Genomic DNA, 15469 nt, shown 5'->3' with positions numbered 1-15469 from the left:
CTCCACCACCTGCTCCTCTCCTCCTCTTTATCCCTCCTTCTCCTCTTGCTTCTGGTTACTTCCACCTTTTGTTTTGCCTCTTTGCCCTGGCCCAATTTCCCCCTATCCCCAAATTTTTTTTTCCCCTCATCCCCCATGTAACTTTTCCTCTTCCAGTTCCTGCTCCTCTTTCGTTTCCTCTCTCCTCCTGTCTCGCCTCCAGCCTCCAAGTCTTAATCAGTCCTCCTACTCACCCGAATGATCTGACTTGTTAGCCTGATTGAAAACACACAACCACATACATAAAATACAGTTAGAAGTATGACAATATAACACAATCTGGGGGCTATTATGATTACTAAACTACAGTGCAGAACTCAATAGAGCAGCGTTATGACACCAACACCCTTTTATTAACATGAGACACATGCCAAGGATGCAAATTAAACTCATAACCATGGCCTGTTTAAAATTATCACAGCTATTCTTTATTGAAATCCTCCAGTCGCTCCAGTTTATGACTACACATCCATAGGTAGTTTGATCAGTCAGTCAGCTCTACATACAGTACGGTACACGTTGTCACACATACAGTATTTACATTACCCCAGCAGTAATGCTATGACATGATTCCAATAACAAGACATTTAGTTTTAATATGGCTTGATTAAAGCAGTCCAACTGTAGAAGATGCCCAGCCTGGGTGAGGCGACTGAAAAGCACCTTACCCAGGCGGGGGTGGGTCGGGATGCGAACCACAGGACGACATGATGGAAGAAGGTGGTCTCTAAAGTCCCAGTATCTGAATCAAACGCTGTCCTTTTGTCACTAACTCACCTACAGCCCAGTATCTGTCCAGGCTTCTCATTTAAATGGTCAATTCACCAAAATTGCAAAAAAAACCATATCTTGTCAATTACCCCAAGTGCTGGTGTGTAGCCATGCACATAGTTTTGGCTTCGGTGTCCAGATTAGTTTAGTTTCATTTGGAGTTGGCAACCTGATAAATACTTACTCTGCTTTTTGGTCAGAGGGAAATATCTGTCTCCAAAGCCACTGAACACTGGAACTATGTTCACCAGCTAGTCCCTAACTTTGCCTATTGGCATTTGGTGCTGAGCAGATAGTGTACAGTGGCTTTTTAGAGCTTTCTTGATTAAAACAGCTGTGTGCTGAGTTTAAGAATGATGCTGATGAGAGCACCGAGAGTGAACCAAACCAATAAAGCTATGGGCCATAAAACCAAAACACGGAAGAAGACGCTAAAGCACTCCCTAGAGTTGAGGAAAGCTGCAGAATCAAGTGATAATTCCCTGTGGGTTCACATTACACACTGTCATTTGATCTTTTGTTAATATAAAAACACTGGTTATAGCAGCTTTAAAGGGATAGTTTGGATTATTTGAAGTGGGGCTGTTTGAGGCACTTGTCAATAGTCAGTGTATTACCTGCAGTAGATGGCAGCTGGCACGCCATGACGACTGCTGCTTAGCTTCCCACCCTGGTGCTCCTGCTGCTTCTCCTCCAAACTGGGGCTGTGCCAACCGCCATCTACTGTAGGCAATACACTAATGGATAAGTACCTCAAACAGCCCTATTTCAAAAGACCTGAATTATCCCTCTAATGCTGCAATGTACAGATTCTGGAGCAACACGTGTCGCCATCTAGACAACATCTTATTCCAACTAGATGGTGCTAAGATGTAATCTGCATGTGTTACAACAGTGTGGCTTCATATTAAGCTCAGGCACTGGACTGGCCTGGCTGCAGTCCAGACCTGACTCCAAATGAACAAACAAAATTCCATCCCATGTATGGAGGCATCTTACAGACACATATACCTGAAAACCTGGAGACATTACACCAAAACTACTGGCGTGGCTCAGTACCACTAGATGTAGGTGAGAGCATGTTTTTTGTTGTAAATAGGGTGAACTGACCCTTTAACAAGTCCTATTTAGTCTATATGCACCACAATCTTTTTACAGCAGTCACACTGCCATGACGATCACTTCCACCATGGGAGACAAAACACCAGCCGGGACATTTTGGTCCATTTTAAACCAAAGGTTTTGAAACTAGCGTCGGTTAGTTCTGTTGATTTGGTAATTCTGACTGTCTCTGCAAAAGTGTCGTCATCAACTGCTTCATCGATGACATTCACACCCAGTAATATTCACATACACACAGCTGACATTAGCAGCACAGTCCCCTCCCAGCACAATCATGACCAGAACACTCAGCGTCCTGTACTACTGATATACACGTTTATGTTTCCCATTCATTTGGCCTAGTCTATTCTTTCCCTCTACACCATACTGCTCCCACTGAAATAAGGTGAAAATAAATTTCCACTAGTGCAAAATAACTTCTCTCTTTGAGAGCAATAAAAAAAACAAAGATTAAGAAAAAAATATATATTTGACACGTAAGATCATATAGAAAGAATAATCCAGTGGCACTGATAAGAAATTATATCACAACAAAAAAGGTTTCAGACTATTTCCACCCACTGCAGTCTGAGAGAACTAAGGCTGATTTGTTGCAGTATGCACGAACGCATGCATACACACCTACACACACACTGACAGGTTACCTATGAATGGGAACCACAATATTAAAGTTCAGGACTGAAGGAGGAATCATTTGCTGTGTTAAACGACTGCAGGTCATCAGGGTGGACTGACCTTGATGTTAGGGAGTTAAGGAGGCATCAGGCTGGCTGCTGACTCCATCTAGTGGTCTAATATACAAATTACAGCTGTTTACTTATACCAAAATCAATGACTCGAAGCTCCCACTTCACCAAAAACAAAGTGCAAGCAAATCATTTCTAAATGGAGAGAAACAAGGATGCTAACGGGTAAATGAAACAGGCACAAATCTGCTCGTCTCTCCTTCTGATTTAGGACTACAAGTACATCTAAGGTTGTGATCTGATGGAGACATGGAGTACATCACACTTCGATACAGATTCTTCCCACATACAGTAGCATACAGGAAATGACACGAGGATCAATCAGCCACGGTCTGGCACTCAGTGTCATCTGTGTTTCCTCTCCAGCACACGGATGGTTAACAGCTGAGACACAGCAGCTGTTCCTTTTAGCCACATGATCAATCTCCACCTGTTCGAATGGGCTTGTGCGTTAAGACACATGGCAGAGTGGTGATTAGTTGCATCGTTTCATAGCAAGTGAAGTGCCACCTGTCTTGTCTACAACACTCCTCTGTAATCTCCACACTTTTCATGAGATGAGATGTTTCCTCTGCGTTAACCTTTCACGACACCAGCCTCTGTATCTTGGGATGAGACAAATAAGGCAAAGAGAAGCTGCCACGGGGACAGTTCTGACGTTACAGGAGGGGAGAAACCATACAGTAGCATGTGTATGATGCGGTTCAGTTTGTATGCTCTGCATATTAATACCCAGTCTGTCCATCAGGAGGGGATATCATTCCGAGTACTGGGGTGGAGGAGCTGGAGTAGTTTCTTCAGCTGTGAGAGCTTTGTCTGGCAACCTGTCCACACTGCCAGATCTGTCAAGCTAACCGAGACAACTATTCCCGCCTCCTCAATCCATCAGCCAATCACGGCCATTCTCGGGTCAAACCTCCAGGTCGGGCATTAACTCCTCCTTAAGCTGAATGTCATTGTCGGATCCCGTGCCCACGTCTGAGTCAAAGAGCGAGTGGTCAGAGTCAGGGGAGTGTGTGTGCGTGTGTGCGGCTGAGTGGCTGCTGCCGTCGCTGTCGTCCAGGGTGTCAGTCCTGGAGAAGAGGCCAAAGTCCAGCAAGCCTGTAGGGGAGCCGCCGCCACTGCTCTCACTGTCTCCGTCATAATAAAGATCCTCCACCTCCACAAACCACTCGGGCCAAAACCTCCTCCGCATCCGCTCGCAGAACATGGCCAGGTTGATCAGCTCTCCTGTAGAGACAGCAGACACAGCAGGTTCACATGCACAAGCTTTTACAGGTACAGTGAAAAGCAGCAGGAGGCATCACTGGTGCTTACTGACATGTTGAGTCTGATACACATGAAGACAACACATCTGGGATATTTTGTGAGACATATTTTGTGTTATCCCTTCATTATGAGCCCTTTCATCCTTAATTATGAATCAAAACAACAACATCTTCATTTGTGATACTACAAGCTCTCATTTCGCTCTCTGAAAAGATAAGAGACTCGAGTGTTTCCTACTCTGTGCAAGATGAGAAAGCAACAATCAAAGCCTGTGTCAGCAACACTGCATTGCAGAAGAATATTACTGCCATCTAGTGGCACAAACCGATAAATACACCTGACCATGACAAACCAGCAGGCAAACCGTAAATGTCAACATAGATGATGCTTACATACTGCAGACAGGGGAATGACAAACTAAAACAACAGTATCTACAGTAAATGTGCAATGATCAAATTCAAGTATTTAATTTACTGAGTTTATTATTAGAATACTCAGTTTCATGTCTGAGTACTTCACAGCTGCACCGACCTTTGATGAGCTGCTCTGGTCGTGTCCCAGGCAGAGTCCACATCGCCTGGGCTAGATGTCCAAACACTGTAGCATCTAATGTTGAGATCTTAGAGCCCATAAAGTACTTCTTATCTCCTACAGGACAGAAAATAAAGAGAAATTTGAAGATTGGATGCAGAGAAATTTCCACCATTTTTCAATTATTGCCTGAAATTAATTAAACAAATATGGAAATAAACATGCTAATGATGGTGAACTGCAAATAAACCTCTTTATTAGAAGCCAAAAAATAACCTGAATACTCCAATTCAGTGGTTCCCAACCTTTTTTTTTACTCGACACACCAGCCTCTCATTCAACACCACTGAAAGTGGATACTGTTATAATTTGTATGTTGAGGTGAAGTTTTTTCATACACTTTAATGTCCTACACTAACACTTAAAGTGGCAGAAGCTGCATCTTTCTACTATTTATCCACGACGTTAAGCTAATTATCTCAACCCATTTTCTATGTATCCATTACTACTACTAACAGGTACTTCAGCTGTTTAACCATTAATTTTAGCTGATGAGTTCAAACGTTCAAATCATGACTTCTGATTTTCCAAATTATATGGGCAGCTACACAATCTGTCCACGTAGCCCTGCCAGCTGCAGAAGCAGCCTGCTTGGGAATCACTTTCCTATTGTTTTACATAATAACACGTTACCTCCGACACTGAAATCTATCATAGAACATTTCATTTTTGTTAATGTAACAGAGTGCAACCAAACATTGCGTTGTAATTTATGCTAAATCAATGATCTTCTGCCTCCCATCCCTTCAGATAATACACTTCAAAACAGGCTCATTTCATCTTGAAGCTGGAACAGTTGCAGATTTTAGAATCACACACTCGCATGCACTTGAGTCTGGAACAGCAAAACATTGGAGGGGAAGCTGTGTGTTGTCAGAGTGCACGGATGCTTTCACTCTGGGAATAACTTTCCGTTTTACAACAAGTCTTCATCCGTTGAAATGGCCCAAACAGATCGATGCAAATGACTTTCTTTCCAGCGTCTGACTCTTTGTTTCCATCTGAACTGCATATTATATCACTATGGCTGACATCCACAACTTCACATTTTCATTCATCTTTGGTATGTTGCAAGGAAGTGAAACACATTTACAACTTAATTCCATGAACATACAGTACGTTAAGTATCTACTGTAAATTCTGCTTTTTCATCCCAGGTTACAGTATATTATTGTGCATATGTGCTGTGAAGTAATTTGTGTAATTTGTCCCTCAATCCCAACCCAATTTCCCAGTGAAAGGCACTTAAACCTGCATAACTGAATATCTCACACTGATAAACCCCATAAAAAGAAAAACATATAGCCCTTTAAGAAAAACTAACAGAAATAAGTCTATAAGTCATTAACACTAATGCTTCATTACACCACATTAGTCTGCCAGAGGCATCCAACTATTTTTACTCTGGTCGTTAGGCCTGGCAATGCCAACACAAATTATCTTGATGCAAATGTACAGACACACTTCAACATCATTCACACCAACATGAATATTTCCTGTATCCGGCTGAACACATGAACTTCTTTGGGCTATCTCCTTCGGATTTTACAGAAAAACAACAAAGCACCTTTTCTGTAAAGGATTGCAAACTGAGTTTATGAACACATGTGAGACCGTTCAGTGCTTTTTGAAACAAACACAGAACTCTCCCTCTCATGACAAAGGACTTGTGGTAACAGATGCATGTTTTTCTATTATTCTAAATAAGAAATCTTGTAACTCTGTCATCACATTATATAACAGAGTTTGGGTAATCCCTCATACGCTCCCGCTCATAACTTTGATGAGGAAAGTGGTAGCCCAAAGGTTTGGAGATGAGGCATTAAGAGTGTTATCCACACACACACACACACACACACACACACACACACACACACAGAGTCCTCTTCCTACCCAGCAGCGTGGCCAGTGTCCTCATGTCCTTCTCCATCAGAGCGTAGACCTCCTCCTTAGAGAAGCGTCCGATGCCGTGGCCGTACATCTCCCTGCGCACCATGCTGCCGTTCAGGTGGCTCAGCAGCCACTTCAGGGTGTCGCTCAGAGGGCCGCTCATTGCCAGAAGCTTCTGAGTTTCCTCCAGGTTGTCCACCCACTGACAGTAGGCTATCGTCCTGAGAGAACGCACACAGCAGACAACATCAAAAGGCTGCTGCTGGTCCACTGTAAAGAGTCACAATAAAATTCACGATATCTTTGCAATTCAGGCTCTTAGACTCCAGAACCAGAGATCTTTTTGGTCGTAACTATAATAAAAGTCTGTGGCCAGTTCTGTTCTCATGGCAGAGCTTTTCATATTCAGTGTTGTTCAGCACAGGTCTGTAAAGGTTTTGGATGTCTGAGAGCACACGTCGTCTGTTCTCTGCCATTGAGTCCTCACAAGCCAAATTAGATACAGTATTTCTTCAAAAAGCTCTAATCCAAGGCTATTTTTAGCAACACATGATGAGTAGCCATCATCTCAGGATACCAAAAGCTATCCCTGACACCAGCACAGCAAGTCCAGCTGTGAAAAAACAGGAAGTAAGTGAGCCCGTCATGAATGGACGGTGCAGGATGCACAGCGGTGTCAACAATAATGTTTAAATCAGAGACTCAGCCCCTGTGTCCTGTTACCAACAACGCTTTGTGTCTATTGACAATCAACCTCATCCTAATCAATAAAAGTGGACTGCCGCATCCGTCCCACTGCCCATTTATCAGCTGCACTGCTCTCAGCTCGCTGCCAGGAGATACTATCATATATTCAACCCCTTCGAACTGTCATGCCGCTGTTACGTCCCTGAGGAAACGCTGGGAATCTATCGCTGGCTCACAGGTTAGAGGAGAAAAGGTGACTGTGCACACAGGCAAGAAATTCCATTACAGATTTGGATTAAAAGCTCTCGAACAAAGCACTCACTTAATGCTGCGTAGCACGGATTCAGATTCCCTCTTGCTTGTGTTAAAAGAAAGGAAAGCTGAGCAGCTACATCCTGATGTCAGGCAGAGATTTATCTCACAGCAGCAGACAGAGAGATGTGGTTTGTCTATGTGTGCAAACAAGCCCGACTCAAAGCCTCAAAATCCCTCCCCGACTCAACTTCTATTGTTCTGCATCTCCGCTTTTGTGACCATGAAAGATTTGCTCGAAGAAACCAATAAGAGGCAGCTGTTTGAGCAGCATGATCTCATTAAACAACAGGAACTGTCTCTGATGTTTGGTACGTTCATTGTCGACTCTGCTCTGTTGATGTTGTTCCAGAATGCTTGTGCGTGTAGACACTAACAAGATTAAGCTGCTATATCCTTACACACTTGCACTTCCACCTTGTTGGAAACACGGACTGAGCTTCTCCATCAGCTCGTCTGAAAGCCTGGAAGCCTCATGTCATTGTTCTGCTGGTAGTGGCCAACCCAAAGGAGCCTCTGTCTCCAGCCTGTACTCCTCTGGATCACTCTAACAGACTGGACGCTCAATATCAATTGAATCAAAGCATCTGGTCTATGTTACTTCTGGGAGTGATGACTGCACACTGGCCACACCCCACTTCCTATTATATTATCTGGCCCGTCAAAATGCTGTCCTTTGTTTCAGATTTGGAAAAAACAGTTTGGATACTTCATTCATAAATAAATATATGTCACACATAACGTATTAAAGCATCAAATTAAGATTTAGCCAGTCAGTGTGAGGTAGACAGGGGACATTGTCCATTTTTTTGTCTCTTAGCTCTGTTTTGATCTCCTCTAATGGTACAGACACAGAGTCCAGCGAGGACGCACCACCCAACTCACAGGATGAGCTTTTCTTAGCTCGTCTGTTTTTAATATGGCGGCTGAGTAACAAACTCTCATATTACACCTAACAGTACACGTGCAGCAAAATCTGTCTCTGAAAACCTTTTATATGACAAATAGATGATGCAATAACAGAATCTTGATTCATACTTTATCACGCTGCCTAGTTTGACAACTCTGGTGTGTTGAGGAGGAGTCGTTATGTAAATTCAGATACCGGTCTCGCTGTGCGGTTTCATCATGCGCTGGATCTCCTTCGCTCCACATAAAATGAATAAGATCTGTCGATTTGATACAGTGTGTCTGTGCCATGACTCCTAAAAAGAAAAAGGAACCTGTCTCTTTGTGCTTCTCCGTGTTCAGCGGCTGGCTGCTAATGCTGCCTGTTTGGTAGCGGACAGGTAGTGCACAGTGGATTCATCTCACTGCCTGCTGCTGCTAGAGACAAGTCTGATGACTAAACCAGGTTAAAAAGTTACTCAGGACTGAATGCAACTGCAGCTGGGTCATAATTTATCAAGCAAGCCATTCTCATTTTGCAGAGTCATTTGATCCGTTGTTAACATAAAGTGCAGCTTTAAGACAATTCTTGGAAACATGATACGTTTTTTTAAAGATCAGTTTGTCATTCATCTCCAAAAAGCTAATAACGGATGCGACTGGTTTGATAGCAGTGGTGGATGAAGCATAAAGCACAGCTGCCACGGTTGCTATTTCCTCAGTTTCCCGTCATATCATTTTTATTACAGCATCAGTCATACGGGCTGGTGGGAAACCGTGCGTGTATGACCTCACCATCAGTAGCTGCTGCTACCCTGCAGCTCCGAGGACCTGAACAGAGCAACAATCCGCCACGCTGCCCTTCCCCGACATAAATAATTCAATCAATGGGTCTATATGTGGTCTAAACATGGCACAGGGTGGGTGGAGGAGCAGAGGAAGGAGAGCAAGAAAAGAGGGAGGGAGGATGTAGGTTACATGAATGACCTCTAAAGCTTTAGAGAAGTGTTATAAAATCTACCCAACGACAACTTTCCTAAACACATTAACCTGTGAGGTTGGACACGTCACATCCACCTTCACACAGTGGATGAAAGCGTTAAATGGTCTGAATTTGAGGACTAAGAGGTTAGTTTAAAATTATTAAATAGAGGAGAATAGGTCACATCTCACTGGGTCAGACAGTGTAAGATCAGTGCGTGTGTGTGTGTATGTGTGAGGGGGGTGGATGGTGGAAGATGGATAGAGCTTTTAGGTAATGGAAAACACTCCGAGCCTCTCTGGGCGTGGGAGGAGTGGTAAACCATTTCCTAGCAGCAGTGTGGTTCTCACCCAGAGGTACTGGAGTGACTCACCACGGCGAAGGATGGCTGACAACACAATGTTTACGGCGAGGACGGAGTCAGCCTGGCCCGGAAGGCTGCGTAAATAATGCTTCAATAAGAATGTGAAGAAATGAAGATCTAAGACTCAACGTGTCTTTTTTTAGCCGTTGAGATCAACGCGACGTTGTTGTTTTTCCATTAGATCTGCGTGGGTGGTTCCTGACACGGCTTCACACAGTTTATGTGTTAAAAATATGTATTTAAATATGAAAATGTAAAATAGAAATGTACATATTCAAGTCAGTATATGCAGAATCTCATCCCTCAAGCACAACTGTTAGGTCAAATTACGGAAAAGTCGACGTATTCAGCCTTTAAAATCAGCTTCCAGTTGCTTAATGATTGGATCTTTCCACTGAAATCACTGGAGACCAAAGACACGGCTGTAACTTACCAGTACAGGTGCTCCTCCACCATTTTGGTGACAGCTCGGGACACGGCTCTCTCCTGCGGGGTGAGGTTCTTGTTGAGGTTGGCGCCCAGCTTCTCCTCCAGGAAGTCTACGATGAACTCGGACCCTGACGCCTGCTCGTGGTTGTACTCCATCCACGGCATCTTACCCTGCGGCGACAGCTTCCCATCAAAGTAGTTCTGCAGGGGCAAACGGCTCCGTGTGACAACATTTTCTGGACCATGAAGAACACGTTATTACAGAAAACACAAAGCTTCACTGACAGGAAGAAGACAGTGAAGGCTGTTAAAGCAGCTGGCGGTCTCGTCAGAAACACCAGAGCGAAGAGCACTTCACTGTCCTGTCCTGCAGCTCCGTCTGCTAGGTGTCACCTGGTAGGGGAGATCCAACATGCGCAGGTACGTCTCTATTTTGAGGCAGAAGGGTGAGAGGCTGGGCACGCCATTCTTTGGCCTGGAGAACTGATGGAGGATGATGGCGTCTTTAGAGTCCAGCTCCTGCTCCTTCCTGCACAGATGGAGACGACACAATCCTCAGTGAACAGACGGTGTCTAAATGATGAAGTGTCTCACTCTGTAGATGTTGTTTTTCCTGCTTTTCAGGCATCATTTCTGGGAGGTTTGGGAATATGTTTAACCTTGATTGTCACTCGTGTGGCTGAGAGCGACCAGTGTTACTTCCTGTTCTCTGGGTCAGTGAGGGATGTGAGATAAATACCAAGTAGGACCCAGCTTCCCAGGCTCTAACAAACCCTCCTGGGATAAAAAAAGGTCACACCTGCAGTCTATTACAGCCTGGGGAGTCCCTGTGGTTTTTAAACCACCCACCGACATGCACGCTTTTATTTTCAGCAGCGGCGGTGGCATCACTTCATTAACTTTCAAACAATAGCTTTGAGCAGACCTACATTCTGTTGTCCTGGTTGAACTCCACAAGGAAAAAAAACACCCTGCTCACCAAAACGACCCCAGAAATCAAAGCTATAATATGAACAGGAAGTGTTTTTATGGTCGACGGTCCTTTGAAATGAGTCGAGCTGCTGATACTGAAGTTCTGTATCACTGAGTGGCTTTAAGAGCTTCGCTTAGAATAGAAGTTATTGACTAAATGAGTCATCACACTGCTCCAGGTTTAATCAAACACAGTCAGGCTGTGCGCCTGCCGTCCACACACAAGCAACTAGAAACTGTTCTACCGTCCTTGTCTCGGTCTGCCTTTCCTGGACTGCTGCGGATGTGAGGTCCTGTTGTCTCCAGAACCAACACGCCAACACGCACGTGGATTGTTTTATTAACGCCAAACCTATGTGTCCCTGCTCCTCACCACATGTTGTTCATGCTAAAAGGAGACTTTAGCGCGGTCTTGCAGGCAGTCAGACGGACCCTGTCTGCTCTGTTCAGCATCTCTTTTATCACAAGCTCTTCAAGTCTGAATAATTGAATATAACTTAACAGGGGGTTGGCGGTATGCGCTCTGCTTCTTATTTAACATGATTTCATGCATAATACAATCATTGCCAGTTTATTAGGAACAGCAAGGAAAAAATGTTGCAGGCTAATACAACAGGCCTGAAAGAAACCTGCTCAGTTCAGTTTCTCTGTAAAGGTTTTAGACGTATTTCTAATATTTCGTCCACCCTCATTTATTTACACATAACCCTTGACATTTAAAACAGGAAACACTTCCCTATTGGTGTAATAAGAGTTTGTCTTTCCCCGTATTATGTCATCTTCATCCAATGTGCACGACCAGTGTGTGGCTGAGGGAAGGGTCACCACTCCAATACTTTATTTTCAGCTATAATATGATCAGAGAAAACGCATATGTGTGTGTGTGTGTGTGTGTGTGTGTGTGTGTATGTGTGTGCAAACCTATCATTACTGTATATATATACAGTAAATATGATAAGTTTACACACACATCAGTAGGATCTGTAAGTCATGGAGGAAGTAAAGCCAGTGTAAAACAAAACCCAGAGTGAAGTAGGCTGCTTGTCTGTTTGTTTGTTTGTTTACAGTAGTGGCCATTTTTCTCATGACTGTCAGTTGATGATATGAGTGAGGGTAGGCTAAGTAACAGAACACAGGGAGGATTTACTGCAGGACTGTGGCGTCACACTGCATTGGTTGTAGAAAGGTGTATCTAATAAACTGGCACGTGGGTGTGAAGACAGCGTGGACATGGTATGTCAGGCACACTCTGAACTCTCTCATTGTGTCTCTGTCCACATCATGTGGTGCTGAAACGGTTCCAAGTCTGTGCAGTCTGCACAAACGAACATCTCTGTCCGCTGCAGCACCGAGCCTGCTCTGTCCTGTGTGTCCCGTCCGTTTTTAATGTCTCCATCAATGGAAAGGTGCTGCTGAACTCTCACTTTACGAGCTCTGCAAGCATGAAGGAGCTCTCGCAGAGGGGATGCGGAGGACAGAGGGTGAGTGCAGAGGCAGAGCTGTTGCCTGTGTGGACTAACACATCACATGGCATGAGCAGATGATGCCGGCAGGCTGCGGCTCCAGCCTCAGCAGCCTGCACGTGATACGGCAGCTGAGTTTCTGCACGAAATGCAAGGTTGCACAGATTAGCGCGGGGGGGTAGTGAAAGCCGACACTACCAGGCCACTGTTACAGGATGTACTTACTCCCCGGCGCTGGCCTGGCCCAAAATAATCCCCCTCTGACAGACACGCACTCCCCGCTCTGCACATTGTCCCGAGTTAATCACGCTCACATCGCGGGGCCTGATCACATCCTTCAGCCGCCTCCATGACAAGGTGCAGCTGAAAATGTAGGAGTGTTCTTCGGGTGTTTGTGCGCAGCAGCTGAGCATCTCACTGCAGAGTTCATTAAAGGTCGCCCTGACTCCGCAGCGCCCGAGGAGCGCTTCGTTTAGACACGCTCAGGTGCCGATGGAGCGGGCACACGAGCGGACGCGTGACTCGTTTTTTATTTATTTGATTTTTTTTTTCCTGCCTCCATCTAACGTCGTGTCCTTGGGAGGAGGAAAACAAGGACTGAAACCTCAGCAACCACCGCGAGATCTGCACAGCAATCACATCCTATGGAAGCACTCGCATGTCCATTCATGGTTTGATCACAGTTCATTCCAATGACAGCCGTCAGTCAGCGTCCGCGGGCCGCAGCCCTGACGGATTAATGAAAAAGAAAGTGGTGATGAGAAACTGATTAGCCATGCTGCGTTTCCTACCTGATGGCGAGCAGTTCATGCAGTAGGTAGGCTGCAGCAGCCAGCAGGGCCCCCCCGGTGATGTACAGGGTCTTCTTCCACCATGAGTCCGAACCCAGAACCGACATGATGCCTCCGTAGTCCTGCAAAGGGAAGGCGATGATATAGCCATACAAAGACTGCTGCTGCTCGGAGCCGCACAGTCCGAGGGGCAGGCTGTGATTCCGCCCCAGTTCAACCACGCACGGCCGGGAAGAGGCGAAGCCAGCAGCCCAGTACATCCTCCCTCCCTCGGTTACAGCCACCCCGCGTCCTCCCTGCTGTAGTCCCCGTTAGGCTTCATCTAACCGCCCGGCGAGTTGTCTACGGCATGGCGGCGGTGTGGCGAGTTCTCCTCCACAAAACCTTCAGAGTAAACATCTCCACTCTCCCTCTCCAGGACGAGGCTCAGCAGCGCCCAGCTCGCTTTCCTTTGCAGGTTTTAGGTAATGCTGTCAAGCTGCTAGTCTGAGATACAACAGCTCGACTTCCGGTCACACCGTTTAAAAATAAATGTCGCTGTTGGGGTCGAGTTGTAATGTTATTTTGATGACTTGTACATTGTTCTGTGAAGGACACCACTAATAATACTGACATTTCACACTGCTTCAGTCACACTTTCTGTAAATGATGAAATCTTTTTGAATCTGCAGGATGAGTGAAGCTGAGGCCCTCTGCCTCTTTCAACAGCTGCACATTCACTTCTACAGCAGCTTGAATGGGACTGCCACAAACTATTATTTAACTGAGCAGTTAATCGGCCAGTTATTTTCCAGATTAATCATTGTGTCTGTGTCATTTCACAAATGTCATATTTTCCCACAGCAACAAGTGGCACATTCAAATTGCTTGTTTTGTCTCCCAAACCCAAGGATCATTTATCATTTGGCTTTTTCAAACAGCCTTCATATTTTGTCATATGTATTAAACAGTTTGTATTGACTTATTATACTGTTCCATATTTCTGCAGCTCCTTCACGGGGCTTTGGTTCAATATTCTTGGTCTCTACAAATATGCTATTAAATCTAAGAATGAAAGCTCATTCTTGACCATGGAAATTTGAAAGCAGTGGAAGAAAGAGGAGGAGACGCAATGCAAGTTCTCACACAGAGCTAACAGCTAATGGACTTTATATTAAAATTCTTTTTTTCTTGTTGTACAAATATTGTAATTATTATGTTATAAAATTACATTTACATCAGGTGGATTATTAGTAATAGCCAACTGATAAACATAACAAGGTGGTTTGAAATAAAAATATCTGGCAACATCATCCTTTTATTTTCTAGATGAGCTCGGGTGAATATCCGGTATACGTGCCAAACTGTGGCAGCTTGACGCAGCTGGCCTATTGTCTGCTCCAGTGGAGGAGCCACCCCGCCCTGACGAGCCTCCCGCATCCCAGAGAGAGCACTGGCTCCCCGCGATGGACGCGGCGCTTATTGGCCAACAACACAACACAACGATACGACACAAAGTGTGCATGACAGGAGGCAGCTTCAGCTACCAGAGGCTTCTTCCCCACCTCCATGATGTCTGCTCAAGTTTGTTTGTACTATTTACAGGTAAACACCTTGGAAAAAAAGTACTTACTAAAAAGTAAAATGGTTGTAATCGTATTGAAATATACTTTATATGCTCAGTTAAAAACTACACAGACAAGAAAACTTCTAATCCAGTTGATCCGTGTGTTAGCGCTTCATCAAAGCTGGTCCCAGATCACCTGTTGTGGATCCGGACTGAGTCCCTGACAGACGGATGGAGAGTACTCACTCTGGAGCAGCTGCGGAAGTGGATGAAGACGTTCATGGTGACGGCTGAATCCACCGGGCGCTTGCTGGGTCTGTTTGTCGAGCATGCCGAGAGGAGGACGTGGTCAACTTAGAAGAAAGCAGATTTGGCCGAGGATCCTCCGGCTTACATCACCACCGGTGCCACCTTGATGCCAGTGAAATCCCGTCTCCCGCCGGCCAGCAGGTGACAGTCTGTCCAGGTCGACGAGGGCTGGCGTGTGTGAGCAGGACAGGATGACCCGGTGGCCTGCGTGCACACTGCAACACGGTGATCCGCTCTGAGGTCTTCACTGCAGCCATGGCTACTGCAAATTAGGTGCGCGCTCCCGCGAATTTAGGG

The 15469-nt window shown here is 45.1% G+C and overlaps 1 protein-coding gene across 2 annotated transcripts; it reads right to left on the bottom strand.

The window, feature by feature from the left end:
- Positions 1 to 370: 370 nt before the first annotated feature.
- On the bottom strand, positions 371 to 15276 carry faxcb (failed axon connections homolog, metaxin like GST domain containing b). 2 transcript variants are annotated; one of them, XM_076736994.1, is made up of 7 exons: positions 15110 to 15276; positions 13318 to 13439; positions 10485 to 10620; positions 10096 to 10292; positions 6433 to 6650; positions 4480 to 4596; positions 371 to 3908 (listed from the first exon to the last, which is right to left on the bottom strand). In XM_076736994.1, the coding sequence occupies exons 1-7, from the start codon at positions 15143 to 15145 to the stop codon at positions 3589 to 3591; spliced, it is 1146 nt and encodes a 381-aa protein (XP_076593109.1). In that variant the 5' UTR covers positions 15146 to 15276; the 3' UTR covers positions 371 to 3588. The 2 variants fall into 2 exon arrangements, with proteins under 2 accessions (XP_076593109.1, XP_076593108.1); XM_076736993.1 differs by lacking the exon at positions 15110 to 15276 and having other exon boundaries at positions 13318 to 13786.
- Between the last annotated feature and the right edge of the window lie 193 nt (positions 15277 to 15469).

The sequence above is a fragment of the Chaetodon auriga genome, chromosome 8, assembly GCF_051107435.1.
Source record: "Chaetodon auriga isolate fChaAug3 chromosome 8, fChaAug3.hap1, whole genome shotgun sequence".
Lineage (NCBI taxonomy): Eukaryota > Metazoa > Chordata > Actinopteri > Chaetodontiformes > Chaetodontidae > Chaetodon > Chaetodon auriga.
This window is presented reverse-complemented; position numbering and strand designations above follow the sequence as displayed.